The sequence below is a fragment of the Ursus americanus genome, chromosome 36, assembly GCF_024610735.1.
Source record: "Ursus americanus isolate L20-20 chromosome 36, mUrsAme1.1.p, whole genome shotgun sequence".
Lineage (NCBI taxonomy): Eukaryota > Metazoa > Chordata > Mammalia > Carnivora > Ursidae > Ursus > Ursus americanus.
In genome coordinates, this window is record NC_142162.1 from 24,413,498 (window position 1) to 24,436,365 (window position 22,868).

Consider the following 22,868-nt stretch of genomic DNA (forward strand, 5'->3'; position numbering starts at 1 on the left):
GGAAGCTCTTTCCCTTATTTTTGTCCATTTGGACTGTTATAACAAACATGCCATCAACTGGGTAGTTACTGAACAACTGAAATTTATTTCTTATTTTTCTGGAAGCTGGAAGTCCAAGATCAGGGTGCCGGCATGGTCAGGTGAAAGCCCTTCTCCAGGTTGCAGACTTCTCATTGTATCCTTACGTGCTGGAAGGCCAAGCTAACTGTTTAAGGTCTCTATTATAAGAGCATTAATCTCCTTCATGAGGGTGCCATCCTCATGACCTAGTAAATGGTTTGCAAAGGTCCGTCTCCTAATACCATCACAGGGGCATTAGGATTTCAATATATAAATTTGCTGGGGGACACAAACATTCAGACCATAGTACCCCCTTTTCACTAAATAAATTTCCGTTAGTAATCCTCAAGAGCTCAGCTCAGTTACCACTTTTGCAGGAAAGTTTTCCCTGATTCTCCTTTTACCCACTCCCTCTGCTATTTGCCCTCCTAGTGTATATGTTCTTATTGCTTCCTGCAGTTTTCCTTAATAGTTTGTCACTGATTGTAGTTTTTGGTGTTTATTTATGTAATTATCTGTATATCCCCCTGAGCTATAAGCTTTTTGAGAATATAAATTGATTGTGTCTGTTTTGTCTCACTATCGTATCTCCAGTGCCTAATACATATAAAATATTCAACAAAGTGAAAAAAATCCAAATTTGAGAGACAGGAGATAACTCGAGAATTTGGAAGAGGAAGCAGCTCTCCTGGCTACTCATTACTGTAATGCTAAGAGCATAAATCATTTTCACTGTGTTTGTAAAAAGATAGTAGGTATGAAGAGATCATAGTCATTTTTTAATATCATGCCTGAAAATAGTGTCTTTGCACAAAAGTTTTCAAGGAAGAGGCCTTGACAAATTTATAATAAATGTACTACACTTTAAATTTCCTTCAAAGACTTGCCACTAAATGTAGGTCAGCGGTCTCAGGGAGAGCCTTTACCATATACAAAGAATAATATGATTCAAGGATACACCTTTAGGGGCACCTGGGTGGCTCAGTCAGTTAGGCATCTGCCTTTGGCTCAGATTGTGGTCTCGGAGTCCTGGGATTGAGCCCCACATCGGGGCTCCCTGTTCAGCGGGGATCCTGCTTCTCCCTCTCCCTGTGCCCCTCCTCCCACTCATGCATGCACGCTCTCTCACTCTCAAATAAATAAAATCTTAAAAAAAAAAGGACACATCGGGGCGCCTGGGTGGCTCAGTCGTTAAGCGTCTGCCTTCGGCTCAGGGCATGATCCTGGCGTTCTGGGATCGAGCCCCACATCAGGCTCCTCTGCTGGGAGCCTGCTTCTTCCTCTCCCACTTCCCCTGCCTGTGTTCCCTTTCTCGCTGCCTGTCTCTCTCTCTCTGTCAAATAAATAAATAAATAAAATCTAAAAAAAAAAGAAAAAAAGACACGTCTTTAACTTTTAACTGACTATATTAAAAAAAAACCCTGCTAACCAGAAAGAGTAGGATTCTAAAGTACTGAGTTGTATGTGGTTTAAAATCAGATAATAAAAAGAAGTAATGGGGTGCCTGAGTGGCTCAGTCAGTTAAGCATCACACTCAATTTCAGCTCATGAAATGAAATCGAGCCCTGTGTGGGGCTCTGCACTCAGCATGGAGTCTACTTGTCCCTTTGTCCCTCTCCCTCCACTCTCCCCCCCCCCACCACTTGCATGGGTGCACTCTCTCTCAAATAAATAAATAGTAAAAATATATATATATACATATATATGTATAACTACTCTTATTCCGGTTCTTCCTAGTTGGTCTCCCTTTCCTGAACAAGGCTTATAGGAAGATTGTTGACCTGAATTTTCAATCTCTGTTAGATGGTAAGTCCAAACACTTATCCACTAAAAATTTGTTGAATATTTACAAGTATAATTTGCTCCTTGAGAACTCTTTCATATACGAAGATAAATATAAACAATAATAATAGTAAATTTGTCCTTAGAAATGTGTATTAGACATAAAATTGCTTGGTTAATGTTCTAAATATTGGGTAGGGTTTAAAAGAAGTTATTTTTTTAATTACTAGATTTTAAGCAATGATTAATAATAGCTAGATCCATAATTCAAAAATTACCATTCTGAGTACTCATACTATATCAGGCATTTGTATTACTTACATCAACACTTTGAGGTAAGTGTTCCTTGTTTTACAAATTAGGGAACTATAGCTCAAAAGAAGTAAGTGTGCTTAGGATCCCTCAGGTTGTAAGGAAAGGCAGTATTTAAACTCGTTTAGGTTATATTTAAACTCATGCTTCTAACCAAGTTCTATTCTGTGTATGATAATGGCTTGAGTTTTTATAAGAATGTCTATGTTTGGGGTGCCTGGGTGGCTCAGTCAGTTAAGCGTCTGCCTTCGGCTCAGGTCATGATCTCAGGGTCCTGGGATCGAGCCCTGTATCGGGCTTCCTGCTCAGTAAGGAGTCTGCTTCTCCCTCTCCCTCTGCCCCCAACTCATTCTCTCTCTCAAATAAATAAAATCTTAAAAAAAAAAAAAAAGAAGAATGTGTATGTTTGCTATATATATATGTTGATTTATGTGCTTGAAAATAAAATGGAGAGAATACTTAGACACCTCGTAGTTTGAAGGTATTTCTAGCTTATGTATAGGAGATATTTGAAAATAAGTAATACCCTGTTTTGATTTTTTTTTTTTTTCCTTCCTCAGAGGATAAAGCTCCTCCTTCCTCCCTTTTAGTTCATAAGCTTATTTTTCAATACATTGAGGAACAGGAATCCTGGAAGAAGAAATGTACAACACAGCATCAAGTACCCAAGGTAAATCCAATTGAAGTATTTTGAAGGAAAATTACATTATCTGTCCCAAAAAGCGAACTGAAATGTCATATATTTAATATTAGATCCTGAAACTATAAATATATTAAATTGTTTAACTTCAAGGGATTCTTTATAAAAGAGCCACTAAAGGGGCGCCTGGGTGGCACAGCGGTTGGGCGGTCTGCCTTCGGCTCAGGGCGTGATCCCAGCGTTATGGGATCGAGCCCCACATCAGGCTCCTCCGCTATGAGCCTGCTTCTTCCTCTCCCACTCCCCCTGCTTGTATTCCCTCTCTCGCTGGCTGTCTCTATCTCTGTCGAATGAATAAATAAATAAAAAAAAAATCTAAAAAAAAAATATATATATATATATATAAAAGAGCCATTAAAAACTGAAATGTTTTCATAATTTTTTCCCCCAATTTTCCCCAGATGCTTCAAGAAATCTCACTGGTAGTGAGCCGTTGTAGACTCCTTGGAGAGGAAATTGAGTTTTTAAAGAGATGGGGACCAAATTATAACCTAATGAACATAGATGTGACTAATACTGAGTAAGTATATTATTTCCCCGGGGCTGCCATAACAAAGTACCACAAACTCAGTAGCTTAAAACAATAGCAACTTATTGTTTCACAGTTCTGGAGGCTAGAAGTCTGAGATCAAGATGTTAGCAAGGAAGGTTGGTTCTTTCTGAGGGGCTGTGAAAGAGAATCTGTTCCATGCCTATCTCCTAACTTCTAGTGATTTGCTGGAGGTCATTGGCATACCTTGGCTTATAAATATATAATCCTAGTATCTGCTTTTATCTTCACATGATGTGCTTCCTGTGTGCATGGTTGTGTCTAAATGTCCCCTTTTTATAAGGACACCAATCATTTTGGGTTAGGGGACCATCTCACTCCAGTAGGACCTCATCATAACTAATTAAATCTGCAATTACCTTATTTCCAAAATAAGGTCACATTCTGAGATACTGGAGGCGAGGGCTTCAACATATGGATGGCAGGAGGGGACATAGTTCAACCCATGACAGTAAATAATTCGTCAAAAATTTATTAAGATGGGGGGCGCCTGGGTGGCACAGCAGTTAAGCGTCTGCCTTCAGCTCAGGGCGTGGTCCCGGCGTTGTGGGATCGAGCCCCACATCGGGCTCCTCCACTATGAGCCTGCTTCTTCCTCTCCCACTCCCCCTGCTTGTGTTCCCTCTCTCGCTGGCTGTCTCTATCTCTGTCAAATAAATAAATAAAATCTTAAAAAAAAGAAATTTATTAAGATGGGGGCGCCTGGGTGGCTCAGTCATTAACCGTCTGCCTTCAGCTCAGGTCATGATCCCAGGGTCCTGGGATCGAGCCCCACATCAGGCTCCCTGCTCAGCGGGAGGCCTGCTCCCTCTCCCTCTGCTTGTGTTTCCTCTCTCGCTGTGTCTCTCTCTGTCAAATAAATAAAGTCTTTTAAAAAAATATTTAAAAAATTTATTAAGATGATTTATTTTAATGAGTTTTATGACTAACAATGAAAGTGATACTACTACTAATAATACTTTGTTCCAGATTTTTTACCGACTGTCCATTTGATAAGGACAAGGAAATAATGTATCACCTAGGTTTCACATGTGAGTGTAAAAGGAAAATGTATTTGTTTCATTCTGTTTTTGTTTTGTATTTTTAATTGAGGATCTTGTCTTTTATAGATTGAGGCTTTTATTCTCCAGCTCTACAGCATTTGCAAAATTTGAGATGACCTTGCCTCTCTCAGTCCATTTTCCAACTGTCCCATTACCTTTCTCCATTCAAAATCACCTTGGAAACATTGGGTAAGTAAAGGGCCAGCAGGATAGGGCTCCTAACTACATTTTTACCTATGTTATATAATTTGAAAGATCTCTCAAAGTGGTCAGAAATAATGGATATACCATTATTGGATATACCAGTAATGGATAATCCATAGTGAGTGCCAAATATCACTTCTTTCTGACATCATTTTGAAAAATGTGTTCTTTTAAAGTCAGTGACCTTCATTTCTAGCTCCAGGGGATGCTGGAGACCATTGGTCTATTCTTTTATACCTGCTCTACTTTTTGAATACTCTTACCTAAACAGGAACCAAGAAGGAAAAAAATGGGTATAAGCTTAGCCCAGATCATATATAAACAATTTTTATGGCCTTAAAAACAGAATAATCACTTATCACTTAATAATCACTTAAAAAGCTGTGCAGTCATAATGCTTTTCTCAATTATTTCATTCCTACTATTTATTTTGTGACTTTTTAGACACACTGCTAACAGTTTGTAAGATGGCAAGTTTAGAATGCACCCTTCTCAAATCCATCAGCAAACACCAACAGTTTAGATTTTTAGCTAAGTCAAGATACCTCACAGTTCATGAAGAATTGTTCTTAGGCCTTGTTTTTGGAATCTTAGTTCCAATTGGGCAGGCTATTTCTAGAAATGCCTATTTGTGCTTCCTAAGAGACTCAAAGACCATCCCCAAAAACATGAATTACAATGAAATGGAGATAAGTTTCCAGAAAAATTAATGAACCTTTTGTTCTTTGCAGCCAAGATGAAATCACTGCAATTCTAGCTAAAGTGCCACTGGAGGACAACTACCTAAAGAATGTAGTCAAGCAAATTTACCAAGATCTGCTTCAGGACTGTCATTTCTACCACTAGACGCATGGACTATAGCTATAACAGCCAAGCACAGTGCACTTCATAATGACATTATGTCAGTGTATCCATTGCTGTTTAATCTTTGTCTTTAGGTCATCGAAAGTAGCCTAGTAAAATTCCTTCTGATGACGTTATAGTTAATTTGTATGGTTAGTTTTTAAATCTCTGCAGTCAGGAATGATGGATGGCCTCAAATAGCATGTTATCAACCTGCTCATCTTTTTACAAAAGGTTTAAATAGTAGAACACTTAGGGAAAATTTCTTCTAATTAAAGTTGTGCTCTCTGACATAGGACAAGCCCTGAGAAGTAACTTAAGTATAAGAGGAGCTGTCACCACTGACAAAAACATTAGCCATTTGCTCATATATAGAACTATGATTTTTAAGTTGCCTGACTTCTGCCTAGCAGGTATTTCTGGAATAGAAATATATCTGTCTACAAACTATTCATCCTTTTTTCCCTCCATTGCAAAAATGTTAAGAAAAAGCAGTAGCACTCAGCTTTTCAAATGGTTGCCATCTTTTTTGAGGGCCTTGCCTTCTTTTATTATATAATGTCTATTAATGTTTTCTTAAGTATAATTTTGTAGAGAAAGTTAATTAATTTTGGCCCCATACGTATATGTAAATACATTAATTTTTTGTGTGTTTGTGATGTAGTAAGGAGATATATATATATATAGAAATACATAGAGCTGTATAGAGATACTCTTCTGTCTGGGCAGTTTCCATCTTTCTGAAGGATGCTTTACAGCAAGATTCTCGGTCTCTTTCTATTAAATAATTGTACAAACAATTTATCACATTAAAAACCACCAGTTTTGTCAAGTTCCAGCAGTAGTAATGAATTTAATGTGAGTTTTGGTTTCTGAAGCCACAACCTTCTCATACACAAAAACAAGCATATCCATTGATACTGAATGATCAGTATTATCTGTGAGATAAAGAAATATGAGAAAACTTTTACCCAGACTTTAGTCAAATCCTAATCATGATTTTTGTTTCTTTTATATTTAATTCTAAACTAGAGTATATTTGCATTTTTAAACTAATTCATCTTAAAATTTTGCTTTATACTTTAGGATCAGGTTAAAGTCCTATGGGTCCAATGAATATTATCTTTGCTCTTGAATTGGCTTTTACTTCTGAGCTATTGGTCAAAAAGATCACATGGTCTTTTAACCTTCAAAAGTCAACATAAAATTTATTTTTCATAAAAATCAAGATGTAGATGTTCTTTATTTCCGTGAACTCCTTGAAAAACGTAAAGTCACCAATATGGTCTGTTTTCCATGAAACTTAAATTAGTTTTCTTACTGGAGTTGTTTTATTTCTTTTCTGTAAACCTGAAAAGTAGAGGTTTTGTTTTATCCATTTTGGAAACCTGGAATGGACCAACTCTAAGAATGGTTTGGCTTATAATTATGATCTTTGCCTCCTGGGTTTAGATACATAATTGTAATATTTACTTAATTATTTGCATTTGTGTTTGTTCAAAGGATTGGCTATTTTTATAAAAATTTTTTGGAAGTTGTTCCTTCACTGATTAGAAGCAGATTGGTTTTTGCACTATTAAAAAAGTTTATTATGTGAAATCTTTTTAAGCAGTGTCTCTTTATGAAGTGAAGAGGGTTTTGGGGGGCTTTTTTTTTTTTTATCATGTATTCAATAGACCTTTGAAGATATACCAAAGGAAGCTCCTTCCAGAAACACCCACTTATTCAAAAACTGAGATAAGACTGAAATATGTCAGGATCTGAGTATAAGAACCAGATACAAACCATAGTTATCCCTATATCTATGTCTTTGAAAGACAGTAAAAGAAAACTATATGAAGTTTGGCAGGAAACTATCATTTCTATGAGCTAATGGAGTGGTTCTCAAAGTATAGTCCCTGGACTAGTAGTGTCAGCTTCGCCCCAGACCTGCTGAATCAGAAACACTAGGGTTGGGGACCAGTATTCTGCGTTGTGTTTATTTTTTTTAACTTCCTTTTTTTCAAAACAACTTCACTGAAATATAATTGGCATCATACAATTCACCTTTTAAAGTGCACAGTTGGGATGCCTGGGTGGTTCAGTTCGTTAAGTGTCTGCCTTTGGTTCAGGTACTTATCCCAGGGTCCTGGGATCGAGTCCCGAGTTGGGCTCCTTGCTCAGTGGGGAGCCTGCTTCTCCCTCTCTCTGCCTGCTGCTCCCTCTGCTTGTGCTCTCTCTCTCTGTCAAATAAATAAAATCTTTAAAAAAATAAAATTAAGAAAAGATGTGATACATACAAAGGAACACCACTGAGCCACTAAAAAAAAAAGGAATCTTGCCATTTGCAATGACATGGATGGAACTAGAGAGTATTATGCTAAGTGAAATAAGTCAATCAGAGAAAGATAATTATATGATCTCATGTGGAATTTGAGAAACAAAACAGGATCATAGGGGAAGAGAGGAAAAAATAAAATGACGAAATCAGAGAGGGAGATAAACCATAAGAGACTCTTAATCATAGGAAACAAACTGAAGGTTGCTGGGGGGAGGGGGACGGGGGAATGGGGTTAGTGGGTGATGGACATTAAGGAGGTCACATGATGTAATGAGCCCTGGGTATTATATAAGACTGATGAATCACTGACCTCTACCTCTGAAGCCAATATATGTTAATTAATTGAATTTGAATGTTAAAAATTTTTTAAAAACTGATAGTTGTGTGCCAAATTTCCCCTAATGTGTGATTTTACTTGACTTTATTATAGATTTTGGCATTTAAAATTTTAAAGATATTTAGGTAAATGTCCTCCCCTCCCTTCCCCTCCCTTCCCCTCCCCTCCCCTCTCCTCTCCTTTCCTCTCCTTTCCTTTGACTTTATCCATTTATTTGACAGAAAGAGAGAGAGCCAGATACAGAGAGAAGGAACACAAGCAGGGGGAGTGAGAGAGGGAGAAGCAGGCTTCCTGCTGAGCAGGGAGCCCTACGCGGGGCTCACAACAACTGAGCCACCCAGACACCCCATATCAATATTTTCTTTTATGGCTTTTGAATTTGTGTTATATTTAGATTCTCCCCACTGTAAGATCTGTGGTTTCTCTTCAAACTTTTATGGTTTAATACTTTACATTTATATCTTTGAACCAAGTGGATATTTATCCTAACATTTAGTTCAAGGATCCAAATTACTTTTTTTTCCAGATGGCTATGTGGCTATCCCAGCACCATTTAACAGGCAATTTCCCCCCACTGATTTGTAATGACTTTTTTATCATATGTTAGATTTCTCCATGTATTTGTATCTCAGTGCAGTAGGCAGAGTAGTAGCCACCCCCCCCCCAACACCAAGATGTCCATATCCTGAAACCTGTGAATGTCACCTTACATGGCAATAGGGGTTCTACAGAGCTATTGAAGGATCTCGACATGGGGAGACTATCTTGGATTAGCTGGGTAGGCCCAATGTAATCACAAGGGTTTTTATAAGAGGAAGGCAGGATATCAGAGTCAGAGAAGGAGATGTGATAATGGAAACAGGTCAGAGTGATTGTTGACTTTGAAGAGGGGGTAAGGGACCTTGAGCCAAAGAATGTAGATGCCTCTAGAGACTGGAAAAGACAAGGAAACAGATTTTTCTTGTAAGACCTCCAGAAGAGACACAATTCTGCCAACACCTCGCTTTTAGCCCAGTGAAACCCCTTAGGAATTCTGAGCTCCAGAACTGTAAGTTACACATTTTTGTTATCTTAAACCACTACATTTGTGGTAATTTGTTACAGCAGCAATAGGAAACTAAGACACTGATATAACTATTCTATTGACCTATCTTATCATACAAGTCCTCTGTAATTATTATAGGGTTTTTTGGGTTTGTTTTGGGTTTTTTGTTTTGTTTTGAGAGAGAGAGCAGGGGAGGGGCAAAAGGAGAGGAAGAGAGAATCTTAAGCAGGCTCCACACTCAGCGCAGAGTCCGACACAGAGCTCCATCTCACAACCCTGAGATCATGACCTGAGCCGAGGTCAAGAGTCGGATGCTTAACCAACTGAGCCACCCAGGCAGCCCTGTAATTATTATAGTTTTATAATATGTTTTAATATCTGGTCAGTTCAGGCCCTTTTATTTCAGGGTTTTCCTAGCTCTTCCAGCTTTTATATCATATAGAGGTAAAAACTAGCTTGTTTTGTTCCCCAAAAACTCTAAGGTAATTTTTACTGAGATCATGTTATATTAAATTTAAAGAACAATTCATGGACAACTGGTATCTTTAAGATATTGTGTCTTCCAATAGTATGCTTTCCTGTTTTGTGTCTGTCATTAATATCTTAAAATTTCCTTTATAAAGGATGTGCACTTTTCTTGTTAGACTTATTCCGAGGCATTTTATATTGTTACTATTTTTGAATTATCATAATAAAGACGAGATAAATTCAAACCAAAAATTCAAATAATATACAAAAGAATACAGATGGAGGCAAAGTCATCCAAAATCTTACTAGTGAACATCCCTCCTACATAGTAGGTACCCTTAGCCACAAAGAAAGGCAATGGCTATTGGATAGGCAACCAATGGTGATTGCCATGAATCACACTGGGATTTCTACTGGGAATTTGTTGATGTTGAATTTTCAACATCATAATTTTGAGCCTTCTCCTCTGGGAAGATGGTTTTAGAAATTTTTCCATAGTGGTCCTGAACATTTCTAAAAGTTTATTCCTAGACACTTACGGTTTTTGTTACTACTGTGAACAGGTTCTTTTTCTATTACGTTGTCTAATTAGTTATTAACACTTAATAATGTGCTGATCTTTTTATATTTCATAATTGGTTACACTAATGTACTTTCTTATTGTCCCTTAAACTATCCAGGTATATAATCATATCTGTAAATCTTTCCTAACATTTACACGTTTTATTATTATCTTTAATTATTACACCCAGTGACACTTCCTGAACAACAGTAAATAATAGTGGCAGTAAACAAATTTGTTTCTTTTTTATTTCAGTAATCTCTACACCCAACATGGGGCTCAAACTCACCACCCCGAGAATAAGAGTCACATGCTCCTACTGAGCCAGCCAGCAGCCTCAGTTCTTGGTTTCAATGAAAGTATTTCTAACATTTCACCAGTAAGCAGACAATGGCAGCTTGTTTGGAATATCTATGTTTTTTTCTTGATCATGCTAAGGAAACATCTAATTCCTTTTAATGAGGAATTTATGCTGAATTTTATTGAATGCTTTTTCAAAATGATGAAATTAACCATATGGGTTTTCTCCTTGACCTATTAATATGGTCAATTATAATAGATTTCCCAATACTGGATCATCCTTGTACTACTCAATTGGATCACTTGGACATGACAGTGGGTTTCCCTTTCTGGATTTCCCTTACTATGCTCCAGGCTGACTATGCCAGGAGATTATATCCTTGAGACAAAAGATTAGGTTTCTCATGATTAAGTTTTGGTTTTACTAGATGTTACCTCTATAAGATTTCAGATAGGTCACTGGACTGTAATCTAGGATATATCCAAAACTTTTCAATTACACACTAAAAAATATTCATACGGATTGCTAGCAAGAACTCTAGTTTGTCCTATATCCAAGGGTTTAGTGGGTTGTCTTGGAAGAAAGGAACAGAAAACTACTCGAACTGGTTTAAGCAGAAGAAATGGAAGGAAGATTTATTTGAATGTAGGAGTATCTCATAGATCTCAAAAACAGTAAGTGCTGCTGGGCTCCTGAGAAATTGGAAAGATTTGGAAAACAGATTTCTTTCCTTTCTGTCTCATTCTCTCCCACTTTCTTGGTCTCTCAATTTCTTAATCTTTCTACAGATGGGGTTTCTCTGGTTTGACAACCACACAGCCACCGGAATTTCATTTTAATGAAAGATCAAAGTCACATGTGATTTCATTCAGCCAAGAGGGGCTGTGGGTTTGCAGATGCTCTAAGGAAGGGGTGTGAAGAAAGGGAGGTAAAGGTGGGTGTATTTGGTATGGAAGGCAGTTACTATTATCCCCAGGTACTATCTATAATTACTAAGTTAGGTTGAGTCTACCTCCAGAATGCTTCCTGAATCTGTTCTGTCATTGCTCTAACTCAAGCAAGTCTTCATCCCTTGTCTGAAACATTGCAAGAGCTTCCAAACAGTTTTTGCTGTCCTTACTCTCTTGAAATCGCTTTCATTGCCACAAGACAATGGTGGGAGGATTAAATAAAAACTTGATGAACTTAAGCATTCCACAAATATAAAGTAGTGGTGGGGAAAAAACAGATCTAAATAAAGTAGTAGTGGGAGGAAAATAGATCAAACCATAGGACTCCTTTGCTTAAAAATTTTCAACGATTTCCCTATTACCTTAAAGAATAAAGACTAAAGCTCCACACGTGGTCTTAAGTTTCTTCAAAACTTGAACTAAATGTTAACTTTCCAGTATCAGCGCCTCCGGGACACTTTTCCTCCCTCATCAGACAATACTATGACTTCACCACGTCATTAATTTCCATGCCCATACTGCTCTATATGCTTATATCTTCCATCTCTTCTTTGCCCAGGAAACCCCATTCACCCTTTAAAACCAGAATCACAGGTCAATCTTTCCAGTAAACCACGATAAGGTTTACCTTCACAAAATCAATGTCTCCCTCCCCTGGAGTCTTGCAAATCTCCAGTAAATCACCAAGTCTTGACTAATATTTCAGGCATATTTCTCCCCTTCACTACCTCTGTTTTCCAGTTCCATCTGTCTACTCGAGCGTCCTCAGGTCTATCACCTTCAGGGGCCTGGAAAACGCCAGGCTGCGGCAATTTGAGTCGGAAGCTCAGAGCAAAGCAGGTTTAGATAGTTCAGAAGCAAATCAAGAATGACTCTCTAGAGCCAGGCTTTTCCCCCAGAGGGGCTAAGGCGCTACAACAGGCAGGCGCCGGCGGTGCATACTGGGAGATGGAGTCTCCGGCCGACCCCACTACCTCTCGGGAGTTGTAGTCCTTGGTCTGGTAAAAGAGAAGAAGGCGGCGACTCCCAAATTGTTAATTAGTTCTTAGGGGTAAACGGAAAAGGGAACTCTTTAACATCATTGCAAGATTAAGATCCTTGGGCCACTCTCCAGCTCGCGAGACCCCGCCGAGCCGGCTAGACGGCGCAGCCGAGGAGGCGGGGAGACGTTACGTTGACGCTGGCGTGACCCTCCCAGAGAATTTGGCGGGATCTCCGAAAGCTGCCAGGCGGGGAGAGCTCTGCGGCCTGAGACTCTGGTGTGAGGAACGCTGCCGCGCCCTGAGGGGCGTAGTTGGGGGCTAAAACTCGCCTGGGTTGTGTGCAGAAGGCCGGAACGAGGGAGTAGAGAAATTAGCAGCAAGGGAGGGCGTCTGGAGTCCGTCCGGGGTCGGGGACGTCCGCGGACCAGACCAGCGGACGGAAGGCGGAGCGCGCAGCCCGCCCGAGTGGGAAGCGCTGTGGACCGAGGTGAGTGAGTGTGTGAGGCGTAGACTCGGCCCCTTTCTGCGTCCGGATACGTCCCCGCATTAACTGGACCCGGCCCGACCCCGGGCCCCGGCAGCAGGCTTATGGGCCCGTCGGCGCCAAGTGAGAAACCGGGGTTGGCCGGGCGGAGCAGGGGCATGCCTGGGCCCAGCCCACGGTCGGAGGTGGTTGTGAAAACTGAAGCGGTCCCCAGGCTCCAGAGCTGGGAGCAACCTTAGAAACCTTCATTTCCAACACCCATTTTATGGGTGGGGCGAGAACGCCGAGATCCGGAGAGGTGTACCGATTTAATGTCACAGCTGTTTGTGTCAGGGCCAGGGTTTCCGGATTTCTGCTCAGTCCTCTTTCCATTACACCTTGCTTTGCTACGAAATACCAGCCTCCAGTTTCCTAAAAGGTGTTTTCATTACCTAACGCGGAAGCCGTGAACGTGATACCCAGGGAATCGTCTGTAGAGAGGTGGTGTTTTTGTTTTTTAACTTCCAAAGTGGAGTGTAATAAGCATATAGAAGAATGTACAAATCAAAAGTGTATACAGCTCTGAATTATTTCAAAGAGGATATACCTGTGTAATCACTACTCAGGTCAATAAATAGAATGTTGTCAGCACCCCCAAAACTTCCCTTGTTCCCCCAGGAGTATGTCCCTTTTTCTCCCCGAAGGTAACCGCTCTATTGACTTCTAACACCTTTGACTAAATTTGCCTGTGTTTGAATTTTGTATAAGTGACACTATATTTTTGAGTCTGGTTTCGCTCGACATTGTGTCTGTAGATTGATACATATCTTTGTATGTAGTGATAGTTCTTTTTTGTTGCCGTATGGAATTCCTTATTTTATCTGCCCATGGTGGACATTTGGGTTGTTTCTGGTTTCTGACTTTTTAAAGAAGAAAGGCTGCTGAGAACATTCCTATGCATATTTTGGTGCACATGTGTATGCTTTTCAGTTTGTTAGTAATACAGTGTTGAAATTCCTGGGTCATAGCATTTGTCTATATTCAACTTCCACATATGATGCCAGTTTTCTGAAGTACCAATTTACATTCAGACCAGCAGTGTATGAGTGTTTGTTTCACATGCTTGCCAACACTTGATATTGTCAGTCTTCTTATCTATTTTGGTGGCATATAGTAACACCTCACGGTTGTAATTTTCCTGATAATTAGGTTGAGCGTTGTTGGTTCATATGTTTATTGGCCATTGAATATCTTTTATCCTGAAGTGCTTGTTCAGATCTCTGTTTTTTTATTGGGTTGTCTTTCTTGCTGGTTTGAAGTTTTTTATATATTTTATTTTTTTAAAGATTTTATTTAGTTATTTGACAGAGAGGGAGAGAACACAAGTAGGGAGAGGGAGCAGCAGGCCCGATGCAGGGCTTGATCCCAGGACCCTGGGATCATGACCTGAGCCAAAGGCAGATGCTTAACTGACTGAGCCACCCAGGTGCCCCTAAAGTTTTTTATATATTTTAATTATCAGCCCTTTGTTGTATATGTGGTAAATATTTTGTCCCCCAACTATAGTTTGACTTTATTTTCTAAATAGTGTCTTTTGATAGGTAGAAGTTCTAAGTTTAAATGTCCAATTTTTCAGTCTTTTCTTTTTTGGTTGTTCCTTTATCCAGTTTAAGAAATCTTTACCCTAAAGTCATGAAGATATTTGCTTATATTCCAAGAGCTTGTTTTACAAAACTCTTACATTTAAATCTATAATTGAATTGGAAATGGATGTTTCTTCTGTATGTGTGGGGCGAGGAGGGTGGTTTCTTACTTGGTAAGGCTCTCCCATCAACCCAGCACTGTTTATCGAAAAGACCATCCTTTCTCCATTACTCTGCAGTTCCATCTTTTTCATAAACTATGAAGGGAGATGTTTAAATTTAAATGCATTCAGGTGTTTCTGATATTTAGCACCATCACAGACACACGTTATGCTAAATCTGCCATCTAAGAGATCTGCATCTGAGCTAATCAAGAACAAATGGTCATCTCCAAAGAAGACACAGATGGCAAATAGGCACCTGAAAAGGTGCTCAACATAACTAATCATCAGGGAAATGCAAACCAAAACCGCAATGAGATATCACCTCCCACCTGTCAGAATGGCTAAAATTAAAAAGATAAGAAATAAGGGATCCTGGCTGGTGAGGATGTGGAGATAAAGGAACCCTCACGAACTGTTGGTGCACTAATTTACATTTAGTGCAGCTGCTATGGAAAACAGTATGGAGGTTCCTCGAAAAATTAAAAATAGAAATACCATGTGATCCAGTAATTCCACTACAGGGTATTTACCCAAAGAAAATGAAAACACTAACTTGAAAAAATATATGCTCCCCAATGTTTATTGCAGCATTATTTACAATAGCCAAGATATGGAAGCAACCCAAGTGTCCATCCACACATGAATGGATAAAGGAGATGTGATATATACATACATACATACATACATACATACATATACATACGATGGAATATTAGCCATTAAAAAGAATGAGATCTTCCCGTTTGCAACAATATCGGGGGACCTAGAGGGTACTATGCTGAGTGAAGTCATACAGAGAAAGACAAATATGATATGATTTCATTTATATGTGGAGTGTAAAAAACAAAAATAAATGAACTAACAAAAAGCAGAAACATAAAGCAAACCCATAAATACAGAGAACAAACTGATAGCTCCCAGAGGGTAAGAGGAGGAATGGACAGAATGGGTGAAGGTGAGTGAGAGGTACAGGCTTCCAATTATGGAATGAATATAAGTCAGAGGAATAAAAGGTACAGCATAGGGAATATAGTCAGTGGTCTTGTAATAATGTATGGTGACAGATGGTAGCTACACTTGTGGTGACCATAGCATAACGTACCAAGGTGTCAGACCACTATGTGGTACACCTAAAGCTAATGTGACATTGTGAATCAACTATACTTAAAAAAAAAAAAAAAAAAAAGGAAAAAAAAACAAATGGTCCTCTTTTGTCAAGTCTTAAAGAATGGAGATTTCATATTTGTTATCTTTTGAGTTAAATTTATCCGGATTGTTAAATTGTCCAGTTTGTATTGCTGTGATTTAAATTCATTTATTCTTGTGAACATTATGACTTGTTCACTTTGGGGTGCCTGGGTAGTCCAGTTGGTTAAGCCTCTGACTCTTGGTTTTGACTGAGGTCATGGTCATGAGATCCAGCTCCCTTGGGCTCCACAGTAGGCATGGAGCCTGCTTAAGATTCTCCCTCTTCATCTGCCACTACCCCCCCCCACCCCGGCCCTGCATTCTCTCCCCCCGCCCCCCAAAAAAGACTTGTTCACTTTTACTAACACCTTTGAAGATAATTAAAATTTTTTGTTCTCCATTCTTTTCAATCTGAGCAATCTTTTTTTTTTTTTAAAGATTGTATTTATTTATGTGACAGACAGCCAGCGAGAGAGGGAACACAGCAGGGGGAGTGGGAGAGGAAGAAGCAGGCTCATAGCGGAGGAGCCCGATATGGGACTTGATCCCGGTACGCCGGGATCACGCCCTGAGCCGAAGGCAGACGCTTTAACGACTGCGCCACCCAGGCGCCCCCAACCTGAGCAATCTTAACGATCATAATAACCTGACTAGGTATGGGCCTAATGCTCTATGGAAGATTTCAGACTGAGCAGGGTACTTGGATGTTATTTATTCATTTGTGCATTCAATTAGGTCTGAAGTTGATTAAAATGGTGATGTTTAAATTCCATACATCCCCCTCCTTTTTTTGAGATTTTATTTATTTACTTGAGAGAGTGTGTGCGCGTGAGCCAGGGGAAGGACAGAGAAGCAGACTCCCTGTTGAGCAGGGAGCCTGATGTGGGACTCGATCCCAGAACTCTGGAATCATGACCTGAGCCAAAGGCAGACGCTTAACTGACTGAGCCACCCAGGCACCCTAAATTTCACACATTCCTATTGGAAGCAGAATGTGTGATTACAAGCTATGATCCTTGGCTAAGATGGGAAGTACTTCTCTCATCTCAGTCTACTGCCTTATCAGGAGTGGAGGCTTATGGACAGTCATTCTGCACCTTCATTTCACTCCTCTTCCACCACCCCCAAACCCTACTTACTGGAAGGGAACAATGAAATGAAACAGTTTAACAAACTTTCATCAATTTTTTTTTTAAATTCTAAGTCGAATCTTGAAAAGTCTGCATTCATTTACCAAATACTTACTAAACACCTAACATTTAATGTATCGTGGGGTGTACACAAATAAGACTTGGCCCCTATCCTCAAGAAATATGAAGCAGGGGAACTGGGGACATAGTTGGTCTAGTTAAGCTGTGCATCTTTAAGAAGCAGACTAGTCCTGGGTCTTCCTAAACTACTTTTGATAGAACTAGCTAGGTGGAAGGGAGAGCTGGTGAGTTATATTCTTTTTCTTGCCGTTGGTGGGTCACTGATTAGACCAAAAGACTAACGAGTAATTCTTAAGAAATTTATTGCAAAACGAACCTTGCAGCTCTGTACTTTTTCTGGCCATCTATATTTTTCAGTAGTGTATGCTGAGTAATGGCTATGCAAATGCAGCTTGAAGCAAATGCAGATACTTCAGTGGAAGAAGAGAGCTTTGGCCCACAACCTATTTCACGATTAGAGGTATGTGCTTAGTTGTTATTTTGGAATTATAATGCTACATTAGAGTCTCCTACCTATTGGGAGAAATCACAACCTTTTCATAAACCATTGATTTATTACCTAAGGTCATGACCCAAATTAGAGTCTTCAGAAGTGTTACAAGGATCCTGTGGAAAGGCTTAAGATAAAATGCTAAACATGTCTGGCCAGATCTCTTTTGTTAAGAATTCTCCTTCTACTTTATCATTTTTCTCTCTCAGCGTTGGATTGTCAAAAACTAAGAAGCCCTAGGATCCCATGGTGGACTATGTATGAAATTACAATCCAGAGAATTAGAGTGGCCTAGGACAGCTATGCAGGAAGAGAGAGGAGCATTGTCTCTCCATTGACCCATATCTGTGCTGAAGTTACTAGCAAGACAGCTGTCCTGGTCAGGGAGAAGGGCTTGCGTTTACTAAGGTATATATATAAGAGCCAAGTTCCAATTCAGGACTCTGCACAGAGGAACATCAAGCACCAGAGCTGGAGCCTTGCGCGATTTCTTCCCATTGTACAGAGGCCCCACAGTGTGAGTGTAGCTGACATAGGCTGAAAGAAGTAGGAGAGAAAGCAGAGAAAGCCTTTATTCTTCTCTTTACACATATTCCTACCACCCCCAGCTAAGCTTCAAGACTCCAGAAGTTAATTTAAATGGGTTTGTGATAATATTACAGAGTTCAGCATCATAACTTCTGGTATCATAAGCATCCTTATACCCACACATGCATTTTGCTTATTGCTTAAATATTAATAGTAGAGCTTGTTTCTATGGGCAGGTACTATTCTTTCCCCTCTTGAAAACCCTTCCCAACCTGCAAATACATACACATTCCACCACTAACTAATATTGTCCCAGCAGTCGTAGTTTTGGTAGCTAATAAAATCAAAGCTGAATTTGTAATATAAGTAGGAAGAGGTGCCTTTGGGTGGTTTATTTTGAAAACTGGTATATGAGTCCTTGACCAAAAGTAGTTTTCCCCCATTTTCTTTTTTAGGTTTTTATTTATTTATTTGAGAGAGAGAGAGAGCATGATCAGGGGAGGGGCAAAGGGAGAGGGAGAAGCGGACTCCCCATTGAGCAGGGAGCCTGACACGGGATTTAATCCCAGGAGCCTGGGATCATGGCCTGAGCTGAATGCAGATGCTTAACCAGCTGAGCCACCCAGGCACCCCAGTTTTCCCCCGTTTTTAATGTCAGCTGTTAGAGCTTTCCAGTTATTTCGCTGCTCTCGGCTCTGGGGCCGCCTTATCTGTTTATCCCAGCTTAGTGTTAAAAAAAAAAAAAATCATTTTTCATGTGTGCTTGATGTAGAAAACATTAGAAACACTGGCTTAAGGTAGCTTTTTAGGGCCCAGTGTCTCAAAGTTTGTTTTTGTTTTTTTGGGGTTTTTTTTGACAGAGAGCACAAGTAGGGGGGAGCGACAGAGGGATATGGAGAAGCAGACTCCCCACTGAGCAGGGAGCCTGATGCAGGCTCGATCCCAGGACCCTGGGATCATGACCTGAGCCGAAGGCAGATGCTTAACTGATTGAGCCACCCAGGCGCCCCTCAAAGTTCATTTAGAGTCCTAGTTATAAAATATTGAGAGTTACAGGTTTGTTCCCAGTGCCTGTGAATTAATGGTTTAGTCCCAACTCATGATGAGAATACATGGGATAGTAATATGGGATTACTAATTTAAAAGTATTGGTTTTCAAAGTGAAATGGTTGATAATTTGTTATTAAATACATCATGTGTAGAGAATACTTTTCAAAGCTTTTGCATATAATATCACAGTTCTTTAAAACAGCTCTGAAGTGGGTAGGGCAAATATCTACATTAGATGAGAGAACTGAAGCTTACATTTATCCATGGTTTTCTTCACTTGCAGCAATGTGGCATAAATGCCAATGATGTGAAGAAATTGGAAGAAGCTGGATTCCATACCGTGGAGGCTGTTGCCTATGCACCAAAGAAGGAACTAATAAATATTAAGGGAATTAGTGAAGCCAAAGCTGACAAAATTCTGGTAAGTACTGCTAATGTGACGTAGGGAGGCATTAGTGGGAATAGTACAAAAGGATGTACAGTGAAAGGTGGCAGTGTTCCTCCTTTATCCCTCATGGTGTCATCGTGTTCCCCTTTCCAGAGGTGATTATCTTTGTATGTGCCTCCTTGCATAAATTGGGATTTTCTCTCAAGGAAATTAGTTTCATGGTGTATGAATACTGCCAAATTGACAAATTTGCATTCCCACCAGCAGTGAGTGGTATGTACCTTATCTTTATGGAAATTATGATCTCATGCCTTAGAAGTATATTCATTAGTATATTTCTAAAAAGAGTTTCTAAAAATATTCATTGACATAGGAAAATATTCCTGATATAAGAAAGCAGGGTAATAAAACACAAGTGTATATATATACGTGATTGATTTTTGTTTTTAAAAATGTGTGTATATGTATAGCACATATGCAGATAAATACACTAAATATTTGTGGTATTTCTGGATGGTAAGAATGTGAGCAATTTCTATTTTTGCCTCGATTTTCTAAAGTTTCTCATTTTGTATAATAAACAAGTTTTACTTTCAAGTGTTTTTATTTCTTGTTAGCTAACTGATCATAGGCAAGATTCTTTAATAATGACAAGATAATGTGATTTCAAATTGTGCGCTTAGTTTTTGGTTTTTGTTTTTGTTTTTTTTTTTTTTAAAGATTTTATATATTTATTTGACAGAGATAGAGACAGCCAGCGAGAGAGGGAACACAAGCAGGGGGAGTGGGAGAGGAAGAAGCAGGCTCATAGTGGAGGAGCCTGATGTGGGGCTCGATCCCATAACGCTGGGATCACGCCCTGAGCCGAAGGCAGATGGCCAATGACTGCGCCACCCAGGCACCCCTGGGTTTGTTTTTTTTTAAACTTAATGACATAAACGTGATTTTACTGGCTTAATAGAAATGAAGTAGTAACCTAGTAATCCCTTATGTAGCATTTTAACTTTGAAATCCCATCTGTTTCATATATATATTCTTATCTGACCTTCATAACAACACTGAGAAAAATAGGTAGGGCCAGTGTTATCTGTTTTATGAATGAGGAAACTTAAGGTACAGTGGTTCAGTTACTTATGCATGGTTGTGCAGGCAGTGGCAGAACTAAAACTAGAATCCAGTTATTTTCATCCTATCATTTTTTGATCTTCTCTCATTTTCCTCCAGTGTCTTACAGCTACTATTAATTTTTCTTAAGCATTCATAATTCTCCATGATTACATTTTATTTTATGCACTTATCCTTTGGTATTTATATAGTTATTATACAGTTGGTTTTTTAAGATTTTATTTATTAGAGCATGAGTGAAGTGGGTGCGAAGGGAGAGGGAGAAGCAGACTTCCCGTTGAGCAGGGAGCCCAACTCGAGGCTCAATCCCAGGACGCCAGGATCCTGACCAGAGCCCCAGGCAGATGCTTAACTGACTGAGCCACCTAGGTGCCCCAATAGTTACACAGTTTGATTAGCTTTACCCTTGAACTTTTATGTAGCATAAAGTAAATATTTATAAAATTGCATTTTCATATTATGTTGATTACTATTATAGTTTCACAGAAATTTTTCCCTGAAAAAATCTTCAAAGGCTAAAGAATCTTCAAAAAAGACTGTATCCTTTGTTGTTGGTTAGCTGTAGTGTATGTACTGTAACTTAGTCAAATGGACAATATCTGAGATTTGTGAGTACTTATTATCTCATACATTAATATATATATATAGATAGATATGATGAATTCTGTTTTATTGGGTATTATACTGAGAGCTTTGAATTTTTAAGCACTGGCAGGAATTTTACTTCATTTAGACCACTTTGTAATAGTAACTCATGGCTGAAAAGTTATAATTCTTTTTTTTTTTTCTTCAAGATTTATTTATTTATTTTTAGAGAAGAGAGAGAGAAAGAGCACAAGCAGGAGGGGCAGAGGGAGAGGGAGTGAGAATTCCAAGCTGACTCCACACTGAGGAGCCCGACGTGGGGCTCAGTCTCACGACTCTGAGATCATGACCTGAGTGAGCCAAAACCAAGAGTCAAATGCTTAATTTAAGTCCTTAGAGGAAAGATGTTGCTATCCATGAAAGTATGAAGTTGTCTTTTTTTTTCTTTTTTTAAGATTTATATATTTATCTGAGCATGGACCCCGATGCCGGGCTGCTCAGTCTCACAACCCTGAGATCACGACCTGAGCTTAAACCAAGATGCGGGTGCTTAACCAGCTGTGCCACCGAGGCGCCTCTGAAGTTGTCATTTATTGTATTATTCAGATATGTTGTTGAAGTGATGACTTAATTGGAAATGACAGTTCTGAGCCCCAATACCTTATCAAATGAGTATGTGTGATACTAAGCCAGTAGGTGTCCCTAAAGTCTATTGGTTATTTTCTTTCTGGGCATTAATATTTGTGACAGAACAAATCCTGACAGGATCTTTGCTTATGCCTTGTCAGACCTTAGCTTTAGAAATCAAATCAGTGTCCTGCTTTTAAGAAAACACAAATAAAAACCTTTAATAAAGCAAAATGAGAGGTGCAAAATGATATGGAGTTAGGTCTATTTTTCTGTCCTTTTTGATTTCGGACATTTTATGTTGTGAATTTCTAGTGGGTAAAGACTGATGATGTTATTTGCTTTTAAAGGTTAAAGAAGATTTCTTCAGTCACTGGCTATTCCTTCCTATTCCCCCAAAGTCTTTGAAATTGAGATTTTCTTTTTTTTCTTTTCTTTTTTTAAGATTCATTTATTTTAGAGAGAGAGAGCATGAACGGGAAGGGCAAAGGGAGAGGGAGAGAGAATCTGGAGCAGACTCCACACTGAGCATGGAGCCCCACATGGGGTCTGATCTCAGGACCCTGAGATCACAGCCTGAGCCAAAACCAAGAGTCCAACACTTAACCAACTGCGCTACCCAGGCGCTCCTGAAATTGAGATTTTCAACAAGAATATCCACTGTACAGTGGAGAAAGGAAAATAAAGAAAATCCGTTTGTAGTGTGTAAATCAAGGTGGTTGAGAGAGAAATATTTTATGAACTAATTCATTCAGAAGGTGATGGATTTTCATGTGATCTTTTCCACATTTTCAAAGTTTAATTGTAATTGGCTTTTGTTGAAATGTGTTCTCTTGTACTGTAAGCACTGTGACAGATTCAGCACAGTTATTTTTTGTAATATTTTCCATTTTTTAAGATTTATTAGAGGGCATGTATGCACATGTGTATGCAGTGGAGGAGGGGC

The 22,868-nt window shown here is 39.2% G+C and overlaps 2 protein-coding genes across 5 annotated transcripts in view; both read left to right on the forward strand.

Moving 5' to 3' along the window:
* KNL1 (kinetochore scaffold 1) overlaps window positions 1-7,086 on the forward strand; it is a 61,721-nt gene extending 54,635 nt beyond the window's left edge. For 2 of the 3 annotated variants that reach the window (XM_045770778.2, XM_045770787.2), the window contains exons 22-26: window positions 1,798-1,866; window positions 2,715-2,824; window positions 3,256-3,374; window positions 4,514-4,636; window positions 5,383-7,085. In XM_045770778.2, coding sequence (XP_045626734.2) covers window positions 1,798-1,866; window positions 2,715-2,824; window positions 3,256-3,374; window positions 4,514-4,636; window positions 5,383-5,497 — 536 coding nt within the window. In that variant the 3' untranslated portion in view covers window positions 5,498-7,085. Of the gene's footprint in view, window positions 1-1,797; window positions 1,867-2,714; window positions 2,825-3,255; window positions 3,375-4,513; window positions 4,637-5,382 lie in introns of all 3 variants that reach the window. The other variant, XM_087859246.1, reaches the window with a different exon arrangement.
* A 5,507-nt stretch (window positions 7,087-12,593) lies between these two features.
* RAD51 (RAD51 recombinase) overlaps window positions 12,594-22,868 on the forward strand; it is a 30,627-nt gene continuing 20,352 nt past the window's right edge. The window contains exons 1-3 of one of the 2 annotated variants that reach the window (XM_045770865.2): window positions 12,594-12,947; window positions 17,490-17,589; window positions 19,481-19,618. In XM_045770865.2, coding sequence (XP_045626821.1) covers window positions 17,503-17,589; window positions 19,481-19,618 — 225 coding nt within the window. In that variant the 5' untranslated portion in view covers window positions 12,594-12,947; window positions 17,490-17,502. Of the gene's footprint in view, window positions 12,948-17,486; window positions 17,590-19,480; window positions 19,619-22,868 lie in introns of both variants that reach the window. The other variant, XM_045770856.2, reaches the window with a different exon arrangement.